The sequence below is a fragment of the Scyliorhinus canicula genome, chromosome 13 (genome assembly GCF_902713615.1).
Source record: "Scyliorhinus canicula chromosome 13, sScyCan1.1, whole genome shotgun sequence".
Lineage (NCBI taxonomy): Eukaryota > Metazoa > Chordata > Chondrichthyes > Carcharhiniformes > Scyliorhinidae > Scyliorhinus > Scyliorhinus canicula.
Genome location: NC_052158.1, coordinates 81,555,470 through 81,573,717, shown reverse-complemented (window position 1 = coordinate 81,573,717; position 18,248 = coordinate 81,555,470). Strand labels below are relative to the sequence as shown.

General features: G+C 46.4%; 1 protein-coding gene across 4 annotated transcripts; it reads right to left on the bottom strand.

The window, feature by feature from the left end:
• Window positions 1-9,267: 9,267 nt before the first annotated feature.
• LOC119976791 (G-protein coupled receptor 35-like) lies at window positions 9,268-17,318 on the bottom strand. Of its 4 annotated transcripts, none has more exons than XM_038817574.1 (2): window positions 17,260-17,318; window positions 9,268-10,346 (listed from the first exon to the last, which is right to left on the bottom strand). In XM_038817574.1, the coding sequence occupies exon 2, from the start codon at window positions 10,327-10,329 to the stop codon at window positions 9,400-9,402; it is 930 nt and encodes a 309-aa protein (XP_038673502.1). In that variant the 5' UTR covers window positions 10,330-10,346; window positions 17,260-17,318; the 3' UTR covers window positions 9,268-9,399. The 4 variants fall into 4 exon arrangements, with proteins under 4 accessions (XP_038673502.1, XP_038673503.1, XP_038673501.1 ...); XM_038817575.1 differs by having other exon boundaries at window positions 17,281-17,317; XM_038817573.1 differs by lacking the exon at window positions 17,260-17,318 and adding an exon at window positions 16,662-17,146.
• Between the last annotated feature and the right edge of the window lie 930 nt (window positions 17,319-18,248).

Genomic DNA, 18,248 nt, shown 5'->3' with positions numbered 1-18,248 from the left:
AGACTACTACAATAGGCATAACTTACTCTCAAGAAAGGGATAGATTGTACAGAAACGCTGAGATTGTAAAATATCAGCAAGAGCACATATATGACACAACACATCAGGAGATACATTTTGCTGAGAGACAGTCCAGGCCCAAAGAGCAGAACAGTCTAGAAACAGCGTCTGCGTTCGTGTGCTGTTTGATGACATAATCGTGTGCCAACACGATTCACGCCCAATGTTGTAATTGACTAGCAGCAAATAAAGGGTTCTATTTATGCAGCCTAATAAATGTTAAGGGATGGTGGTTGGTCAATAGAGTAAATTGACAGCCAAATAAATAAAGGTGGGACCTTCTACTACCAAACATAATCCTGAGAATTTCTTTCTCAAGCTGAGCGTAGTTGGACTCAGCGCTCGTCAATGTCCTGCAAGCAAATGTTATTGGTCGCTCTTCGCCTGAAGGCATTATATGCGAGACAACCGCTTCAACCCCATAGGGTGATGCATCACAAGCAGGCTGCAGTTTCAATTTTGGGTTATAATGGACCAATCACTCAGATACTTGTCATTTCTTTTGACATTTTGGTAAGCATCTTCACAACCTTTCGACGAGATCCAAGCTTGTTTGTTACAAAACAACATATGTAAAATCTTCAGCCATGTTACTTAGTGTAGTACAAACTTTCCATAGCAATTTAATAACCCTAGAAACAACCTAAACTGAGTCCGCTCTGCGGCCATGGTGCATCCAGCATTGCTGGCATCGTCTTAGCTTCTTTGTGAACACCATCTTGCTCGATGTTGTCTTCAAGATAGTAAGCACTGTTGCTTCATAGCGCCAGGGTTCCCAGGTTCGATTCCTGGCTTGGGTCATTGTCTGTGTGAAGTCTGCACATTCTCCCTGTGTTTGCGTGGGTTTCCTCTGGTTGCTCCGGTTTCCTCCCACAAGTTCTGAAAGACGATAATTTGGACATTCTCAATTCTCCCTTAGTCTACCCGAAGAGGTGCCGGAATGTGGCGACTCGGTGATTTTCACAGTTCATTGCAACGTTAATGTAAGCCTCCTTGTGACCATAAAGATTATAATAATTATTATTATGAAATGATTTTAAAAGTTTGCAATTCTCTTCCATGATCCTGAAATTGCAGCCTTGCAAGAATAACTTTGAGGTTCTTCACATGCTCGACATCATTTGAACCTGTCATTAAAATGTCGTCCAGTTGGCATTACACTTCGATTGCCCACTCAAGATCTGATCCATAGACCGCTGGGAGAGAGCCGGTGCTGACCTTATCCCGAACAGAAACCTCCGATACCAAAACAGGCATTTGTGTGTTACTCTGGTCAGTAACGGTTGAGACTCAGTAACTATGTTCATTTGCAGATAGGATTGCGAGAGATCGATTTTGCTAAATTGTTGGCCGTCTCAGAGGCCTTCAAAAAGATCAGCACATAATACAGGGTTGATAGTCGTTTTGAAATCCCCGCATATTTAAACTTTACGTCAGGGAAATTGGGGTTGTCCAATCGCTGGTGTTAACGGGCTCAATGATTCTCCTCTTTAGTAACCTCTCCAGTTCTTCTTCCACTTTAGGTCGCATAGCATAGGGTATGGTATGCACTTTCAAAAACTTAGGCACGCTGTCTGCCTTTATCTTGAGTTTCATTTTGCCCCCAGTCATGGATCCAACTGACTGCTTGAATACCTTTGCGTACCTTCTCAGAAGCGGTTGAATATTGTTCATCGAAACAATAAGTTGGCTCACGACAGCCCAGTTTAGCTTAATCTTCCTTAACCAATATCTCCTAAACAATCTTGAAATGTTTCCTTGAACAATGTGAATAGGCAACTCCACTTTCTGTTTGTTAACTTCCACAGTCACCTTGATGAAGCCCTTCAGCGGCACGACCTCCTTGGTATATGTCCTCAGGACCACATCAGTTGCAATGGCAGATACTTCAGTTTCTGGTGGTTTTCGATTCAGTTATAAGTGATACAGCAGAGCCCGTATCCACTTCCATCTTAAAAATGTTCCCATTTAATTTTGGATGGACCCAAAATCGTTGCTTGTCTCCTTGTACTTCAAGAATGCAGTGTTTAAATTCATTAAACGGACTTGATACTTTGGTACTCCGTGAGTCTTCAGTTGGATCAGTTAACTGGTAAATTCACCCTTTAGATGTTGCAGTACTTTTCTTGGTACACTTCCTTTGTGCTGCGCAAGGTTGGCGTGACAAACATGCCTTGGTAATGTGACCAACTTAACAACAAATTTTACATTTGTTCTCCTTGCTCCAACAATCTCCAGCCATATGTTCCACTTGGGTGCAGCGATGATGTGGTAGGTACTCACAGGCTCCATCCTATGGACTTTAGCTTGAACTCTAATCAGAGAAAGTTCCATAGATGTTGTGATTTCCATTGCAGATTTTAGGGTTAACGCACCTTCAGTCAACAATTTCCTTTGTTTGGCTTCATTCCTGAGGACACAAACCAATCGGTCGCGAAGTGTGTCATCCAAAGTCTCGCCAAATTCACAGTACTTTGTTAGCTTTCGCAGTGATGCAACAAATTGTGAAACGTTTTCTCTTCTTCTGAGCATGATGGTGAAAGGTACTCTTACAGCTATTAATAGTGGATGGGGAGAAAAATGTTCTTGCAAGACAGTCATTAACTCATCATATGTCTTGTCTCCAGGTTTACCTGGGTGTACTAAATTCTGTAGTAATATGAATGTTTTCCTCCCAACTGAGCTGAGAAAGTTCGCAGTCTTATTGACTTTAAAGAATGACTGGAACCGTTAGAGTCATAGGGGTTTACAGCATGAAAGCAGGCCGTTCGGCCCAACTTGCCCATGCTTCCCAGTTTTTACCACTAAGCTAGTCCCAATTGCCCACATTTGGTCCAGAACTCTCTATACCCAGCTTTCCCATATAACTGTCTAAATGCTTTTTAAAAGACAAAATTGTACCAGCCTCTACTACTGTCTCTGGCAGCTTGTTCTAGACACTCACCATCCTCTGTTGTAAAGGATTATCCCTCTGGACCCTTTTGTATCTATCCCCTCTCAAATGTAACCTATGCCCTCTAGTTTTAGACTCCCCTACCTTTGGGAAAAGATGTTGACTATTTATCTCATCTATGCACCTTATTATTTTATAGACCTCTATCAGGTCCCCTCGAAGCCTCCTACGCTCCAGGGTAAAAAGTCCCAGTCTATCCAGCCTCTCCTTATAAATCAAACCATCAAGTCCTGGTAGCAGCCCAGTAAATCTTTTCTGCACTCTTTCTAGTTTAATAATATCCTTTCTATAATAGGGTGACCAGAACTGTACACAGTATTCCAAGTGTGGCCTTACTAATGTCTTGTACAACTTCAATAAGACATCCTAACTCCTGTATTCAATGTTCTGACCAATGAAACCAAGCATTCCGAATGCCTTCTTCACCACCCTTCCCACCTTCAAGGAGCTATGAATCTGTACTCCCAGATCTCTTTGTTCTATAACTATCCCCAACACCGTACCATTAACTGAGTAGGTCCCGATTCGATCTACCAAAATGCATCACCTCACATTTATCGGCCCACTGGCCCAATTGATCAAGATCCCATTGCAATCCTAGATAATCTTCTTCACAGCCCACTATGCCACCAATCTTGGTGTCATCTGCAAACTTACTAACCACGCCTCCTAAATTCTCATCCAAATAATTAATATAAATAACAAATAGCACTGGACCCAGCACTGATCCCTGAGGTACACTGCTGGTCACAGGCCTCCAATTTGAAAAACAACCTTCTTTAACCACCCTTTGTCTTCTGTCGTCAAGCCAATTTTATATCCAATTGGCTACCTCACCCTGAAGCCTGTGAGATTTAACTTTATGCAACAACCTACCATGCAGTACATTGTCAAAGGCCTTGCTAAAGTCCATGTAGACAACATCGACTGTACTGTCCTCATCTACCTTCTTGGTTACCCCTCCAAAAAACTCAATCACGTTTGTGAGACATGATTTTCACTCACATAGCCATGGTGACTGTCCCTAATCAGTCCTTGCCTCTCTAAATGCCTGTAGATCCAGTCTCTCAGAATACCTTCTACCAACGTCCCCACCACAGACGGTCTGTAGTTCCCAGGCTTTTCCCGGTAGCCCTTCTTAAACAAAGGCACAGCATTTGCTACCTTCCAATCTTCAGGCACCTCACCGATGGCTTTCGAAGATTCAAATATCTCTGCTAGGGGACCCACAATTTCCTCCCTAGCCTCCCACAACGTCCTGGGATACATTTCATCAGGTCTTGGGGATTTATCTACCTTGATGCGCTTTAAGACTTTCAGCACCTCATAAGAGTTCCATGTCTCCTCCTCCTCATTAAAGGCACCTTTTCTTCTCTCCAGTTTTGGATTGCAGCTCCCTGATCTGTGCTACTCAGCCATCAGCCTTTCTTCCCTGCCAATTATTTTCTCTCTGTTTAAAGCAGTCCAACTCACAGCGGAGAAGCAGACTAGCTGTTTCTGTGCCCCACTCTCGATTCCGGGGTAGTAAGTTGCAGATTCGGCAGCCCCGTAGGTTCTCATTCCCGTGGCCCATTTCAGTGCCTCATGCGTGGTCTCCGCAGCTCTACCCACCACAACGGTAAATATACTGAAAACTTAGATCCTCCGTTTGAAGTAAGCCCTCAGTAACTTGCAGTTGCCCATTAGCTTTTTTAAATAACCCTTTTACTTGCACTAGCGGCTGTCACGATCCATACTGTACGGTGCCCAAGTATCTACTTGCCACAATGATGACTTCACCTTGTAGGTCGACGATATTTCTCACAAGCACACTCCCGATGGTGTGTGGATCTGGATCTCCTTCTTCTGACTCACAAAATCGTCATTGAAAGTTGATTTTCTCATGTTTTTTGTTGCGGCCCAGATCTTGTCACCAGTTTCTCTTTTGTGGTGTTGTTTATTATAGGCACAAAGAAAAGGAATCAGAGGTGCTCCACATCGAGCTTGTATAACATAGTGCGAGGGGGACAGGGTACAATGGTGAACTCCACAAAAGCCTGCAAAATGCTCCAATTATGTCATTGTGTACCATGTGACATTACACCAGCCAATGGTGTTACTCTGGTACATGACAGATCTCAATAAAACTTTCAAGAGTTCTCAGTACCTATGCCAACCATCAAAAGAATTTTGTGACAGTTTTCCAAGGCCAAGTTATTCACTACCCTTGACGTGAAGCATGGTTACTGGCAAGTGAAGCTGGATGAAAGCAGTAGCTTTCTAACTATATCCGGGATAGCCTTTGGGAGATACAGATGGTTGTGCATGCCACTCGGCATTCCCATGGCTCCAGAGATGTATCAACGGAGACAGGATGAGATAGTCAGCGATCTTCCTGGAGTAGAAACCATAGTGGATGATCTATTAGTCTATGGATGTGGAGACACAATGGAAGAAGCCACAGCTTCTGACCATGATGAGGAATTCATATGACTGCTGGAGAGAGCTTGCCAGATGAACATGAAGCTGAACAAGAAAAGATTGCAGTTCAAGATGCCGAAAATCAGGCGCATGGGTCACGTACTGATAGCAGAAGGTCTTCACCTGGATCCTAGCAAGGGGAGAACTATCAGCAATGCAGTGACCAACAGATGTGAAAATGGTGCAATGATTTGTTGGATTTATGAACTATTTAGCAAAGATTTTTGCCTATTTCGCCACCGGAGAGTGGACCATTCTGTAAGCTCACTGCCATGAATGTGCAGTGGCATTGGGTTACAGAACAAGAAACAGCATGTGCCAAAACCATCCACTATAGACGACAATGCCAGTGCTGAAGTACTATGACATGAATGATGAAGTCACCTTGGAGTGTGATGCCAATGATGCAGGTCTTGGGGCAAAGCTGATGCAGCAAGCACAGCCAGTCGTTTTTGCATTCAGGGAATTAATGCAAACTGAATGATGCTACGCTCAGTTCGTGAAGGAGTGCCTGGCTATTGTTTTTGCTTGTGAGCATTTTATTAATACCTGCTTGGTAGAGAGAAAGTAACAGTGGGGTCATGACCACAAACCATTTCTCAGCATTTTTCTCAAACCGCGACCGTTTGTTCCAAAGCGTCTGCCAAGAATGTTACTTTGTTTATAGAGACATCAACTGGGCGAGCCATACAAGCAAAAGAAACAGATGTACAGAACACACATGCTGTTGACAGCAGCTACTCCCCATGAAGAAAGTTGAGAATGCTACAACAGAATGTGAAATCTTCCCGATTCAATGTGAAGCAGTAGCTAGACGTATTCTGGAAGTCATCAACCCAGAAGAGACACTGAATCTGACAGACTTGCTTAATCAAGCGACCTACCCAACAAGATGCAACTCTCCAAGTGCTGCAAGAAGTAATGATGAAAGGATGACATGAGAGCATCAAGGACATACCTGTGGTCAGAAGAGCATATTGGGCATACCGAGATGAAAAGACAGTCCAGGATAGCATCTTATACAAAGGGAATAGAGCCATCAACCCTAAGGAAATGAGAGGAGAGATTCTGAAGCACATCCATGCAAGTCATCAAGGAATTGAATCAAGCCTGAGGAAGGCAAGAGAAGTGCACTACAGGCCAAACATGAGCAATAAAATGAAGAAACACATTGGCCAGTGCAGTGCCTGTCATGAGTACCAAGTGAAATAAGGTAGAGAGCCATTGGTGAGGCATGATATTCCAGACAGACCATGGGATGAAACTGGGAGTATATCTCTTCACTATGGAAGGAACTATAGATCTACTGGGAGGTAGATCAGCTGACTTCAACAATGACAGGAGAGATAGTGGAATGCTTGAAAGCAAATTTCAGTTTTTATGGTATTCCAGGCATCGTGATGAGTGACACTGACCCTCAGTTCATGAGTGAAGAATTCAGCTGCTTCACAAAGGTTTGAAAAATTTAACACTATACATCATCCCCGTTCTATACCCAGTCGAATGGAAAGGCTGAGGTGGCAATGAAAATCATCAAAGGAATCATCAAGAAATTATGTACACAAGACAATCCTCGAGTGGAGAAACACACCAATTGAAGTCATGGAAAGTAGTCTAGTCCAAAGACTAATGTCATGCGCACACAAACAACTTTTCCAAAAGCCATAAACGATGGCAGGAGGTAGTATCAGATGTGAGTAAACAAATCAAGGTGAAATGGCAGAAAGCTAATTTCAGTTTGACAAGACTGCCAAACCATTGCCAGGATTGAGACTTGGAGAGCCAGTCAGGGTACAAACCGTCAATGCTCTTGACAGGAGTCAGTCCACATGGCAACTTGGGACATGTGTAAAGTTGTTGTCACCTCAATCATGTGTGGTGGATGTGAATGGCCAAATATACTGGTGCAATCACAGACATTTACAAACAAGAGAAGCTGTTCCTTCACTGCAGGCAGCCAATCAGGGTAATAGAATCTCACCAGCTACACAGAGTACAGAGGGGCCATTCCTCCCAGAGGTCCACTAGTCACCAACATCAGAAATGGAACAGCAACATCAGTTACCACAGCAACAAGTGCTACAGGAATAGGTCTTTCCAGTGAGGCAGCATCACCCAATCAAACAGCCAATGACAATGTGCATGCATATCATTAAGAGACCTACACAATTTAATGACTATGTATGCAATGCACTTGCAGAGACTGACTAGAATAACAACAGATTGAAAATGCATGAGAATAGTTGTTGAATAGTGGGTAACTTGGGTAACCACATCAGCCAGTGCAGTGCTGGCAAAGAAGATCAAGATAATCAAGTTAAAGAGCTGCTCATAACTAATGACATCCCAGACAGACCCATGGGTCAAGCTTGGAGCAGACTTTTTTACTCTCTTTGGAATAGAGTATTATGTCAATGTTGACTACTATTCAGACTAATGGGAGTTAGAAAATCTGGCTTCAATGACCACCAGTGAAATTGTAGAATGCCTGAAAATGCACTTCAGTTGCCATGGCATTCCTGACATTGTGATGAGTGACAATGGCCCTCAGTTCCCAGTGAAGAATTCAGGCACCTCCTAAATGATTGGGAAATTCAGCAGTACACATCATCCCAATTCTATCTCTGGCCAAATGAAAAGGCTGAGGCAATGGTGTAAAGGAATCATCAGAAAATTGAATAGATCCAGCACAGATTTGGACAAGCTGATGGAGAAATGCATCTATTGAAGGCATGTGTTAGATCTGCACTTTTCTGTTATTGCATATTTCTGTAACGCCGCACCATGCAACTAACCATGCAGAAATTTTGACCACTCTTCTCAGGTGCAAAGTAATTTATTTGTGTATCTATTGATCGATTACAAAAGAAGTTCTTGTTGCAGAATTTAAAATGTTTTCAATTCAGCCCTTGCCTGCCAAAGGCTTTTTCGAGAATCAGATTATCCTTAGTAATTCGGATAAATTGAATTCAAAATACAGTAACAGTTTCTATGCACAGAACAGTACAAGGCTGCGCAGTTTAAAAGATAGAAAATAGACTAATAGATAGTAGATAGCTTTTAGGCAAGAGTAAAGAATGATTCATGAACAATATTGTCTACCTCATACGCTGCAGGAAAGGATGTCCCGAAGTGTGGTACATTGGTGAGACCATGCAGACACTGCGACAACGGATGAACGGACATCACGCGACAATCGCCAGACAGGAAGGTTCCCTTCCAGTCAGGGAACACTTTAGCAGTCAAGGGCATTCAGCCTCTGATCTTCCGGTAAACGTTCTCCAAGTCGGCCTTCAGGACGCGCAACAACGCAGAATTGCTGAGCAGAAACGTCTAGACAAGTTCCGCACACATGAGTACGGCCTCAACCGGGACCTTGACGTCATGTCACATTACATTCACCCCCCCACCAATTGGCCTGGGCTTGCGCAATCCTACCAACTGCCCTGCCTTGAGACAATTCACACCTCTTTAACCTGGGATTACCCCCTCTCTGGGTCTGTAAAGACTTAATTACCTGCAAATACTTGCATTCAAAGTATCGTCTTACATCTTTGACTTTGTCTATATATATGTTTCTGGAACATACCTCTTCATTCACCTGAGGAAGGAGAAGTGCTCCGAAAGCTAGTGATTTGAAACAAACCTGTTGGACTTTAACCTGGTGTTGTAAGACTTCTTACTGTGCTCACCCCAGTCCAACGCCGGCATCTCCACACCATCAAGCAAGATATTGAACTAAAAAAGATGTAGCTCTTCATCTTCTCGCTCATAAAACATATTTAATTTTGGTATATCTTCTTATATCTTGAGAATTTTTTATTGCAATTCAGAATTAATTAATACATCCATTGAAAGTACAGTTATTCAAGGCACTCTTAATTAATTTGGACAGTGGGATTGTTCATTAGACGAAGAAAGATTAATCATTCCAGTTCAATTGTTGCCACGTTGCTTATTGCTATTGCAGGCTTTTGGCTTTTAAATTGTATTTTGAAAACGTCACAAACCTCAGCAGAAGCAAAATAATACCCAAATCCATTAAGGCAGCAGTTCATATTGGATATACAAGTTGCAACCTGAAGGAATAAGTTCACGTGCTGTCGACTGACACAGTCTTCATTAAATGTTGGTAACCATTGAAGAAAATATCCAACATGCACAGGCGTAAAGCAAACAGCAAAGATGATAGCACTTCCGACAATAATCCGCATGGTTTTCACTGTGGTGAACTCTGCTGAATTTGTCATATTACTTTGCCTGAGAGCATGGACGATTTGAACTGAGCAAAAAGTCACAATCATCAACGGGATGACGAATCCCACAATGTACAGGGAAGCAGTGACAGGAACATCGTTTTCAAAAGATATTTGCTTGAAGCAAACTATTTCATCTTTGGTTATCTGGGAATATTTGTGGTAGATGAGGACGCTCCACAAACACATGATAATCCAGATTGCAGCGCACACCACTGCTGCTTTCTTCGGAGACCTCAATGACTTTGCCAGAAAGGGATGTCTTATTGTAATGTAACGATCAACATTTATGCAAGTAATGATAAATATGCTGACGTACATATTCACAAAGTATAGAGATTCTGTAAATATGCATAATGGGATTTTGTGCCTGGTCCACTCCTTATGACTATATATTTTGAAAGGTAACGAGGAGAGGAGCACGACATCAGACACCGCCAAATTTATCATATAAATGGTAGTTTCCGTCCATTTTCTTAATTTCCAGCAGAATACCCACAAGGACAGGGCATTGACTATTAATCCAATGATGTAAATAGGAATGTAGACTACGAATTGAAAAACATTAACAGCATCATCGCTCTCAGTGGTACAGTTCATCTTTTCCCCTGGATTTGCTGTAAAAGAATACAAATGGATTAATGGCGGATACAAATCGGCAAAAAGTGAACACTGATCTGATGACACACGTATTTCCGGTAGCTATTGGGACGAGGAAGTTTAGAAAATTTGGTTGCTAACTATGAGTCAGTTACAGTAGTGACAGTATTTTCATTTCCTGTTTTCCATCAACATCATGAACAATGCAAAACCATAATCTAAAATCCGTAGCTTATGCCAGTCTTGTTGTGCTCATCTTTTGTTTCTCGTTGGAAGCTATATCTTCCTCTTCTTAATTTTCCTCTTAGACCTTTTATTCCAACTTTTGATCTGAAGGATGATACACTGATGTCCTTTCTACCTGATATCTTTGTTCAGTCTACATTAGATCTGTGAATGCATCAAATCGCCTTACAACAACTCCAATCCCATACTTTTCCTTCCCATCTCATTGCTTTCTCACCATGAACTCTCCAAGTTTCAGTGTGGTGCATCCTGACTCATTTTCACTTTGGCTTGCTTTTTCTCTTCCTTTGCTAGTGATGTCAAGCATAAGCAAAACTAATCTTTGTCCTGGGAGCATGTCAAAACACTAACTCGCAAAGTAAGCAACCTCTTGGAGACTGAAGGGGGCATCCTGTGAGTGAGCAGGACATTGTCAAAAAGAAACTTGGAAATTATTGTCTGCCTTGCAAATATTTCTGCAAAGACCTTGTACACTTGTCTCTGCAGCACTGTTTAATGTTGGGTGGAATTGGAGTGTGTTTGACTCCATTCCTATTCAGAAATATTTTAAACTCTTCTGACATCAATTGTGGGTCATTATCTGGCACCAGCACTTCTGGCATCCCATAAATTTCAAATTAACTTCTCAAATCATCAATATATTTTGCAGTGTAGGTGATGGCGTAGCGGTATTGTAATCCAGAGACCCAGGGTTATGCTCTGGGGACCTGGGTTCGAATCCATCCATGGCAGTGAGTGGAATTTGAATTCAATAAAAATCTGGAATTAAAAGTCTAATGACAACCATGAAACCATTGGCAATTGTTGTAAAATCCCATCAGGTTCACTAATGCCCTTTTGGGAAGGACATCTACCATCCTTACCTGGTCTGGCTTACATGTGACTCCAGATTCACAGCAATGTGGTTGACTCTTAAAATTCCCCTCAGGAATGGACAATAAATGCTGGCCCAGCCAGCAACACCTACATCCCATGAACGAATAAAAATAAAACTTGTGGTATTGGGCATAAACTCAATATTTATCCACTTGCCATATAGCCATCGACCAAAACATGTCAATCTTTCCCTACTACTTCAAAGAAATTGATATGTAATCATCCCCGTGGTTTCTCGTGTATGACCTCTAAAATGAAAGGACCTTGGCTGGACCATTTCTCGTTCTGAGGCATGTTTCACAGCTTTTCACCAATTCATGGTGCTGCTATTGACCAAGATACCTGTCTTTGAGCCAGGAAGTCCAGAAAAGGCTGCCACCGTTTATAGAACCCTTGTACTGATCACCTCAGGGCAAATTAGACCCTTTCCAACTTTATAAATCCCGCCATGTCACTGATCCAGGTCTCCACACTTGGGGGCCTCGCATCCTTCCACTGCAGCAAGATCCTCCACCGTGCTACTTGGACACCGGCCTCTTTCGCCTCCTGCACTCCTGGCACCACCGCAACTCCGAAAATCGCGAGTCCCCACCCTGGTTTGACCCTGGATCCAACCACCCTCGACACCGTCCCCGCCACCCCCTTCCAGAATTCTTCCAGTGCTGGGCATGCCCAGAACATATGGGCATGATTCGCTGGACTCCCCGAACATCTGGTGCACCTGTCCTCACCCCCAAAGAACCTACTCATCCTAGTCCCGGACATGTGGGCCCGGTGCAGCACCTTAAATTGGATGAGACTAAGCCTCGCACATGAGGAGGAAGAGTTGACTCTCTCCAAGGCATCCGCCCAAGTCCCGTCCTCTATCTGCTCCCCAAGTTCCCCCTCCCATTTAGCCTTCAGCTCCTCCACTGACGACTCCTCCACCTCCTGCATTACGGTAGCATGGTGGTTAGCGTAAATGCTTCACAGCTCCAGGGTCCCAGGTTCGGTTCCCGGCTTGGTCACTGTCTGTGCGGAGTCTGCATGTCCTCCCCGTGCGTGCGTGGGTTTCCTCCGGGTGCTCCTGTTTCCTCCCACAGTCCAAAGATGTGCGGGTTAGGTGGATTGGCCATGCTAAATTGCCCGTAGTGTCCTAAAAAGTAAGGTTAAGGGGGGGTTGTTTGGGTTACGGGTATAGGGTGGATACGTGGGTTTGAGTAGGGTGATCATTGCTCGGCACAACATCGAGGGCCGAAGGGCCTGTTCTGTGCTGTACTGTTCTATGTTCTATGTTCTATGTCAGACACCTTCCCCTCTCCGACCCACACCCCCGAAAGCACTCTGTCCATCGTCCCCCGCGAGGGCACCAAAGGGAATCCCTCTACCTGTCGCCTAGCAAACGCCTTTACCTGCAAGTATCTGAACATGTTCCCTTGGGGAAGCCCAAATTTATCTTCCAGTTCCCCCAGGCCCGCAAACCTCCCGCCAGTAAACAGGTCCCTCAATTTACTGATGCCCACCCTTTGCCACCCCCTAAATCCCCCATCATTGTTCCCCGGGATGAACCAATGATTGCCACCTAATGGAGCCTCCATCGAGCCCCCTGTTTCCCCCCTATGCCGTCTCCACTGTCCCCAGATTCTTAGGGTCGCCGCCACCACCCGGCTCGTGGTAAACCTCTTAGGGGAGAGCGGCAACGGCGCTGTTACTATGGCACTCAGGCTCGTACCTCTACATGACGCCATCTCCATTCTTTTCCACGCCGCCCCTCCCCCCTCCATCACCCATTTACGCACCATTGACACATTGGCCGCCCAATAGTACCCCAAAAGGTTGGGCAGCGCCAGCCCGCCTCTATCCCTCCCTCGCTCCAGGAAAACCCTCTTCACTCTCAGATTTCCATGTGCCCACACAAAGCTCAAGATACTGCTAGTCACTCTCCTAAAGAAGGCCCTGGGGATGAAGATGGGCAGGCACTGAAAGAGGAACAAGAACCTCGGAAGCACCGTCATTTTGACGGACTGCACCCTCCCCGCCAACGACAATGGTAGCATGTCCCACCTCTGGAACGCCACCTCCATCTGATCCACAAGCCTGGTGAAATTATGCTTGTGAAGAGCCCCCCAGTCCCTGGCCACCTGCACCCCCAGGTACCTAAAACTCTCCCCTGCCCGCCTAAGCGGGAGCCTACCAATTCCTTCCTCCTGGTCTCCAGGGTGCACCACAAACACCTCACTCTTGCCTAAATTTTGTTTATAATCTGAAAAGGTCCCAAACTCAGCTAGCAGCTCCATCACCCCCGGCATCCCTCCCACCGGGTCCGCCACATACAGTAACAGGTCATCGGCATACAACGACACCCTATGTTCCTTGCCACCTCGCACCAAACCTCGCCACTTCTCTGAATCCCTCAACGCCATCGCCAGCGGCTTGATTGCCAATGCAAACAACAAGGGGGACAGGGGGCAACCCTGCCTGGTCCCTCGGTAAAGTCGGAAGTACTCCTCCCATTCGTGGCCACGCACGCCATCGGGGCCTCATATAGCAGCCTCACCCATCTAATAAACACTTCACCAAATCCAAACCTCCCCAACACCTCCCATAGGTACCCCCACTCCACTCTATCGAAGGCCTTCTCCGCATCCAGCGCCACCACTATCTCTGCCTCCCCCTCAATCTCCGGCATCGTGATGACATTCAACAATCTCCGCACATTCGTGTTCAGCTGCCTTCCCTTCACAAAACCTGTCTGGTCCTCGTGTACAACCCCTGGCACACAGTCCTCTATCCTGGTGGCCAGGATTTTTGCCAGGACCTTGGCATCTACGTTGAGGAGAGATATGGGCCTGTATGAACCACACTGCTGGGGGTCCTTGTCCCTCTTTAAGATTAACGAGATCAGCGCCCGCGACATCGTCGGGGGCAAAGTCCCCCCTTCTCACGCTTCATTAAGTGTCCGCACCAGCAAGGGGCCCACTAGGTCCACAAACGTTTCATAAAATTCCACCAGGAACCCATCCGGCCCCGGTGCCTTCCCTGACTGCATCTGCCCGATCCCCTTAACTAGCTCCTCCAGCTCAATCGGCGCACCCAACCCCGCCACCTGCTCCTCCTGCACCTTCGGGAAAGAAAGCCCATCGAGGAACCTCTCCATTCCCCTCCTCTCCCCCGTTGGCTCCGACCGGTACAGTTCCCCGTAAAAGTCCTTGAAGACCTCATTCACCTCTACCCCCTTCCGCACCACATTCCCACTCTTGTCTCTCACTCCAGCAATTTCCTAAGCCGCATCCCGCTTGCGGAGCTGATGAGCCAGCATCCTACTCGCCTTTTCACCATGTTCGTACACTGCCCCTTGTGCCTTCCTCCACTGTGCCTCCGCCTTTCTAGTGGTCAGCAAACCAAATTTAGCCTGCAGGCTGCGCCTCTCCTCCAACAGTCCCTCCTCTGGTGCCTCTGCATACCTCCTGTCCACCTCCAGCATATTTCCCACCAGTCTATCCCTCTCACTCCTCTCGCTCCTCTCCCTGTGTGCCCGGATGGATATCAGCTCCCCACGAATCACTGCCTTCAGGGCTGCCCAGACCATCCCCACCTGAACCTCCCCCGTATCATTCACCTCGAGGTACCCCTCAATACTTGCCCGGACCCTCCTACACACCTCCTCCTCCGCCAACAACCCCACATCCAACCGCCACAACGGGCACTGGTCCCGCACCTCCCCCATCTCCAACTCTATCCAATGCGGAGCGTGGTCGGAGACTGCAATGGCCGAATACTCGGCCTCCTCCACTCTCGGAATCAGTCCCCTACTCACCACGAAGAAATCTATCCGAGAGTAGACCCTATGTACGTGGGAGAAGAAAGAGTACTCGCGTGCCCTCGGCCTCACAAACCTCCATGGATCCACCCCACCCATCTGGTCCATAAACCCTCTCAGAACCTTGGCCGCCGCCGGCCTCCTACCCGTCCTAGAGCTGGACCGATCCAGTGAAAGATCCAACACCGTATTAAAGTCCCCCCCCTCCCCCATGATCAGACCTCCCGCCTCCAGATCCGGGACCCATCCCAAAATACACCTCATAAGCCCGCATCGTCCCAATTTGGGGCATACACACTAGCCAGTACCACCTTCTCTCCTTGTAGCCTGCCCCTAACCACAACATATCTACCTCCCTTATCCGCCACCACCTCCGATGCCTCAAATGACACATTTTTCCCCACCAGAATCGCCACTCCCCGGTTCTTCACATCCAACCCAGAGTGGAAAACCTGCCCCACCCACCCCTTCCTCAGACGGACCTGGTCTGCCACCTTCAGGTGGGTCTCCTGAAGCATTGCCACATCTACCTTTAGCCCCCTCAGATGAGCAAGTACCCTCGACCACTTCACCGGCCCATTCAATCCTCTCGCATTCCAGGTGACCAACTGGATCAGAGGGCATCCCGCCCCCCCTCCCCCGTCGACTAGCCATAGCCCGTCGACTGCCCGCCCCAGGCCAGCATTCCCCGCCCGACCCAGTCCCCACAGCGACAACACCTCACCTCTGTCCCCCCAGCCCCCACCAGCTCATTCCTGACCCTGCCAGCAGCAAACTGGTATTCCCCTTTCCCCCCCTCCCTTCCCCCCCCAGGCTATGAACCCTCCCAGCCGCGAACCGTCCTCCATTGTACTTCCGTGGGTCAGCTAACTTCTGCTGACTCCGGAAACTCCCGCCAATAACCCGAACCCTCCCAAAGTGGGATCATCCACCATCCTATCCCTCCTCCAGGCACCGCTCCAGCGCGGGGAGGAACCAGTTAAGGCTCCGCCTCCCCCCGTCATCGTCTCCACCCCCCCAGCCCCGCAGCGCGGGAAACCAGAGGAAAGCCCGCGCTTTCGCACTGCCCCACCACACCCTTCTGACGCAGCTCCCAAATACCAGCCCCACTCCATACCCCCAACCCGACATAGAATACAACAAACCCCCCCAACCCTCCCCGCAAGATACAAAACTCAAACAATGCCCCACAGCAAAACAAAACAGAACAACACCCCCATAAATAACCATATCAAAATTGCAAAAGCACAGAAAAAGAGAACACAGCAACAGCCGAAACCAGCAATAAAGTATTACAACCGACCTCGCAACCCCCAACCCCTAGTTCAAGTCCAGTTTCTCCGTCCGCACGAAGGCCCACGCCTCCTCCGGGGAATCAAAATAATAATGCCGGTCCGAATAAGTTACCCACAGGCGCGCAGGCTGCAACATCCCGAACTTTATCTTCTTCTTGTAAAGCACCTCTTTCGTCCGATTAAACCCGGACCGCCGCTTAGCCACCTCCGCACTCCAATCCTGGTAGATCCGTACTACCCCATTCTCCCATTTGCTGCTCTTCACCTTCTTGGCCCAGTGCAGCACACACTCCCGATCACTGAACCAGTGGAACCTCACCAGCACCGCACGCGGGGGGCACTGGAGTCAGCTTTGATCTACACTCTGTTCATGCCTCCGTGGGAAATACTCTTTCAGTTTCTCAACTTTCCACTTTTTCGCACTTAACCAATTTATTCCTCCATCTACATCACAAAAATGAAGTTATCTGGCTATTGTTTCCCTCTGTTTGTGGAACCATGCTGTGTTGCAAATTGGCTGCTGCATTTCCAACATTACAACAGTGACTGTGTTACATTGGCACATCACTGGAAAAGTACTTCTTTGGATTCAGATAGTCTTGGTACTCATCTTGTGTGGTCACTATTTTGGTGGGAGTTCTGCAAACTCTTAAGACTGATTTTCCAGTGAAGAACATTCCAACTAAAAAAGTTAACACTTGGCAAATTACTTACCAGTCAAATAAACAGACTTACTTTTGGATGAAGCGCTTTCACATTGAATAAAGCCCAAACTCACTTGTATTTCTATAAGACTATTGAAGTAACTTCCTGTTTGGCAATGAGCAACGCAGTGAAATGCTGATATCATCTTTAGGTTGCATTGTAATCACATTGCATTTTAATTACGCTACATTGTAAGTACACTATTGTTAGCAGTCAATGTATATTTAATTATGTATGTCTTGTGAGTTAGAGCTTAAGTAAGGGGAAAAAAGATTACATTTGACTGTCCTGCTGCTTTTCGCTCTTTGTGCATCTACATCTCAGAAATGACTGGACTTGTTCTATCTTAATTATAATAATCTTTATTAGTGTCACTAGTAGGCTCACATTAACACTGCAATGACGTTACTCTGAAAATCCCCTAGTCACCACACGCCGGCGCCTGTTCGGGTACACTAAGGGAGAATTCAGAATGTCCAATTCACCTAATAGGCATGTCTTTTGGGACTTGTTTGGGAAGGAAACCGGAGCACCCGGAGGAAACCCACGCAGACACAGGGAGAACGTGGAGACTCCGCACAGATAGTGACCCAAGCCGAGAATCGAACCTGGGGCCCTGGCGATGCGAAGCAACAGTGATAACCACTGTGCTACAGTGCCGCCCATTTAAACCATTTCCTGGATTGATCTAATTCCAAATTCAGTATCCTAGCCTGGCTTGGGCTTGTTGAAATTGAGCACTTTGGAAATCCACTGTGGTACAGTACAGTGCTTACAATTGGTGCAATCAGTTAAAAGGAGGCTTCATTCTATAGAAGTATGTTGAGGACCAAAGTAGATTGATAAAAAAGCAATGGTGTAGTGGGAAGGGTAGGTGGAGGGTGGGGGGGGGGGGGGGGGGGGAGCGGGGGGTGCATGTGATAACTTGAAACTGATGCAGGTTTGGTGCAAATAAACATAGCTTTTTATTGCGAACACACATTGCGATGCTTAAGGCT

What these genes read in the sequence shown, in the direction of transcription:
- LOC119976791 (XM_038817574.1), bottom strand. Translation starts at nt 10,329, where the DNA reads ATGAACTGTACCACTGAGAGCGATGATGCTGTTAATGTTTTTCAATTC.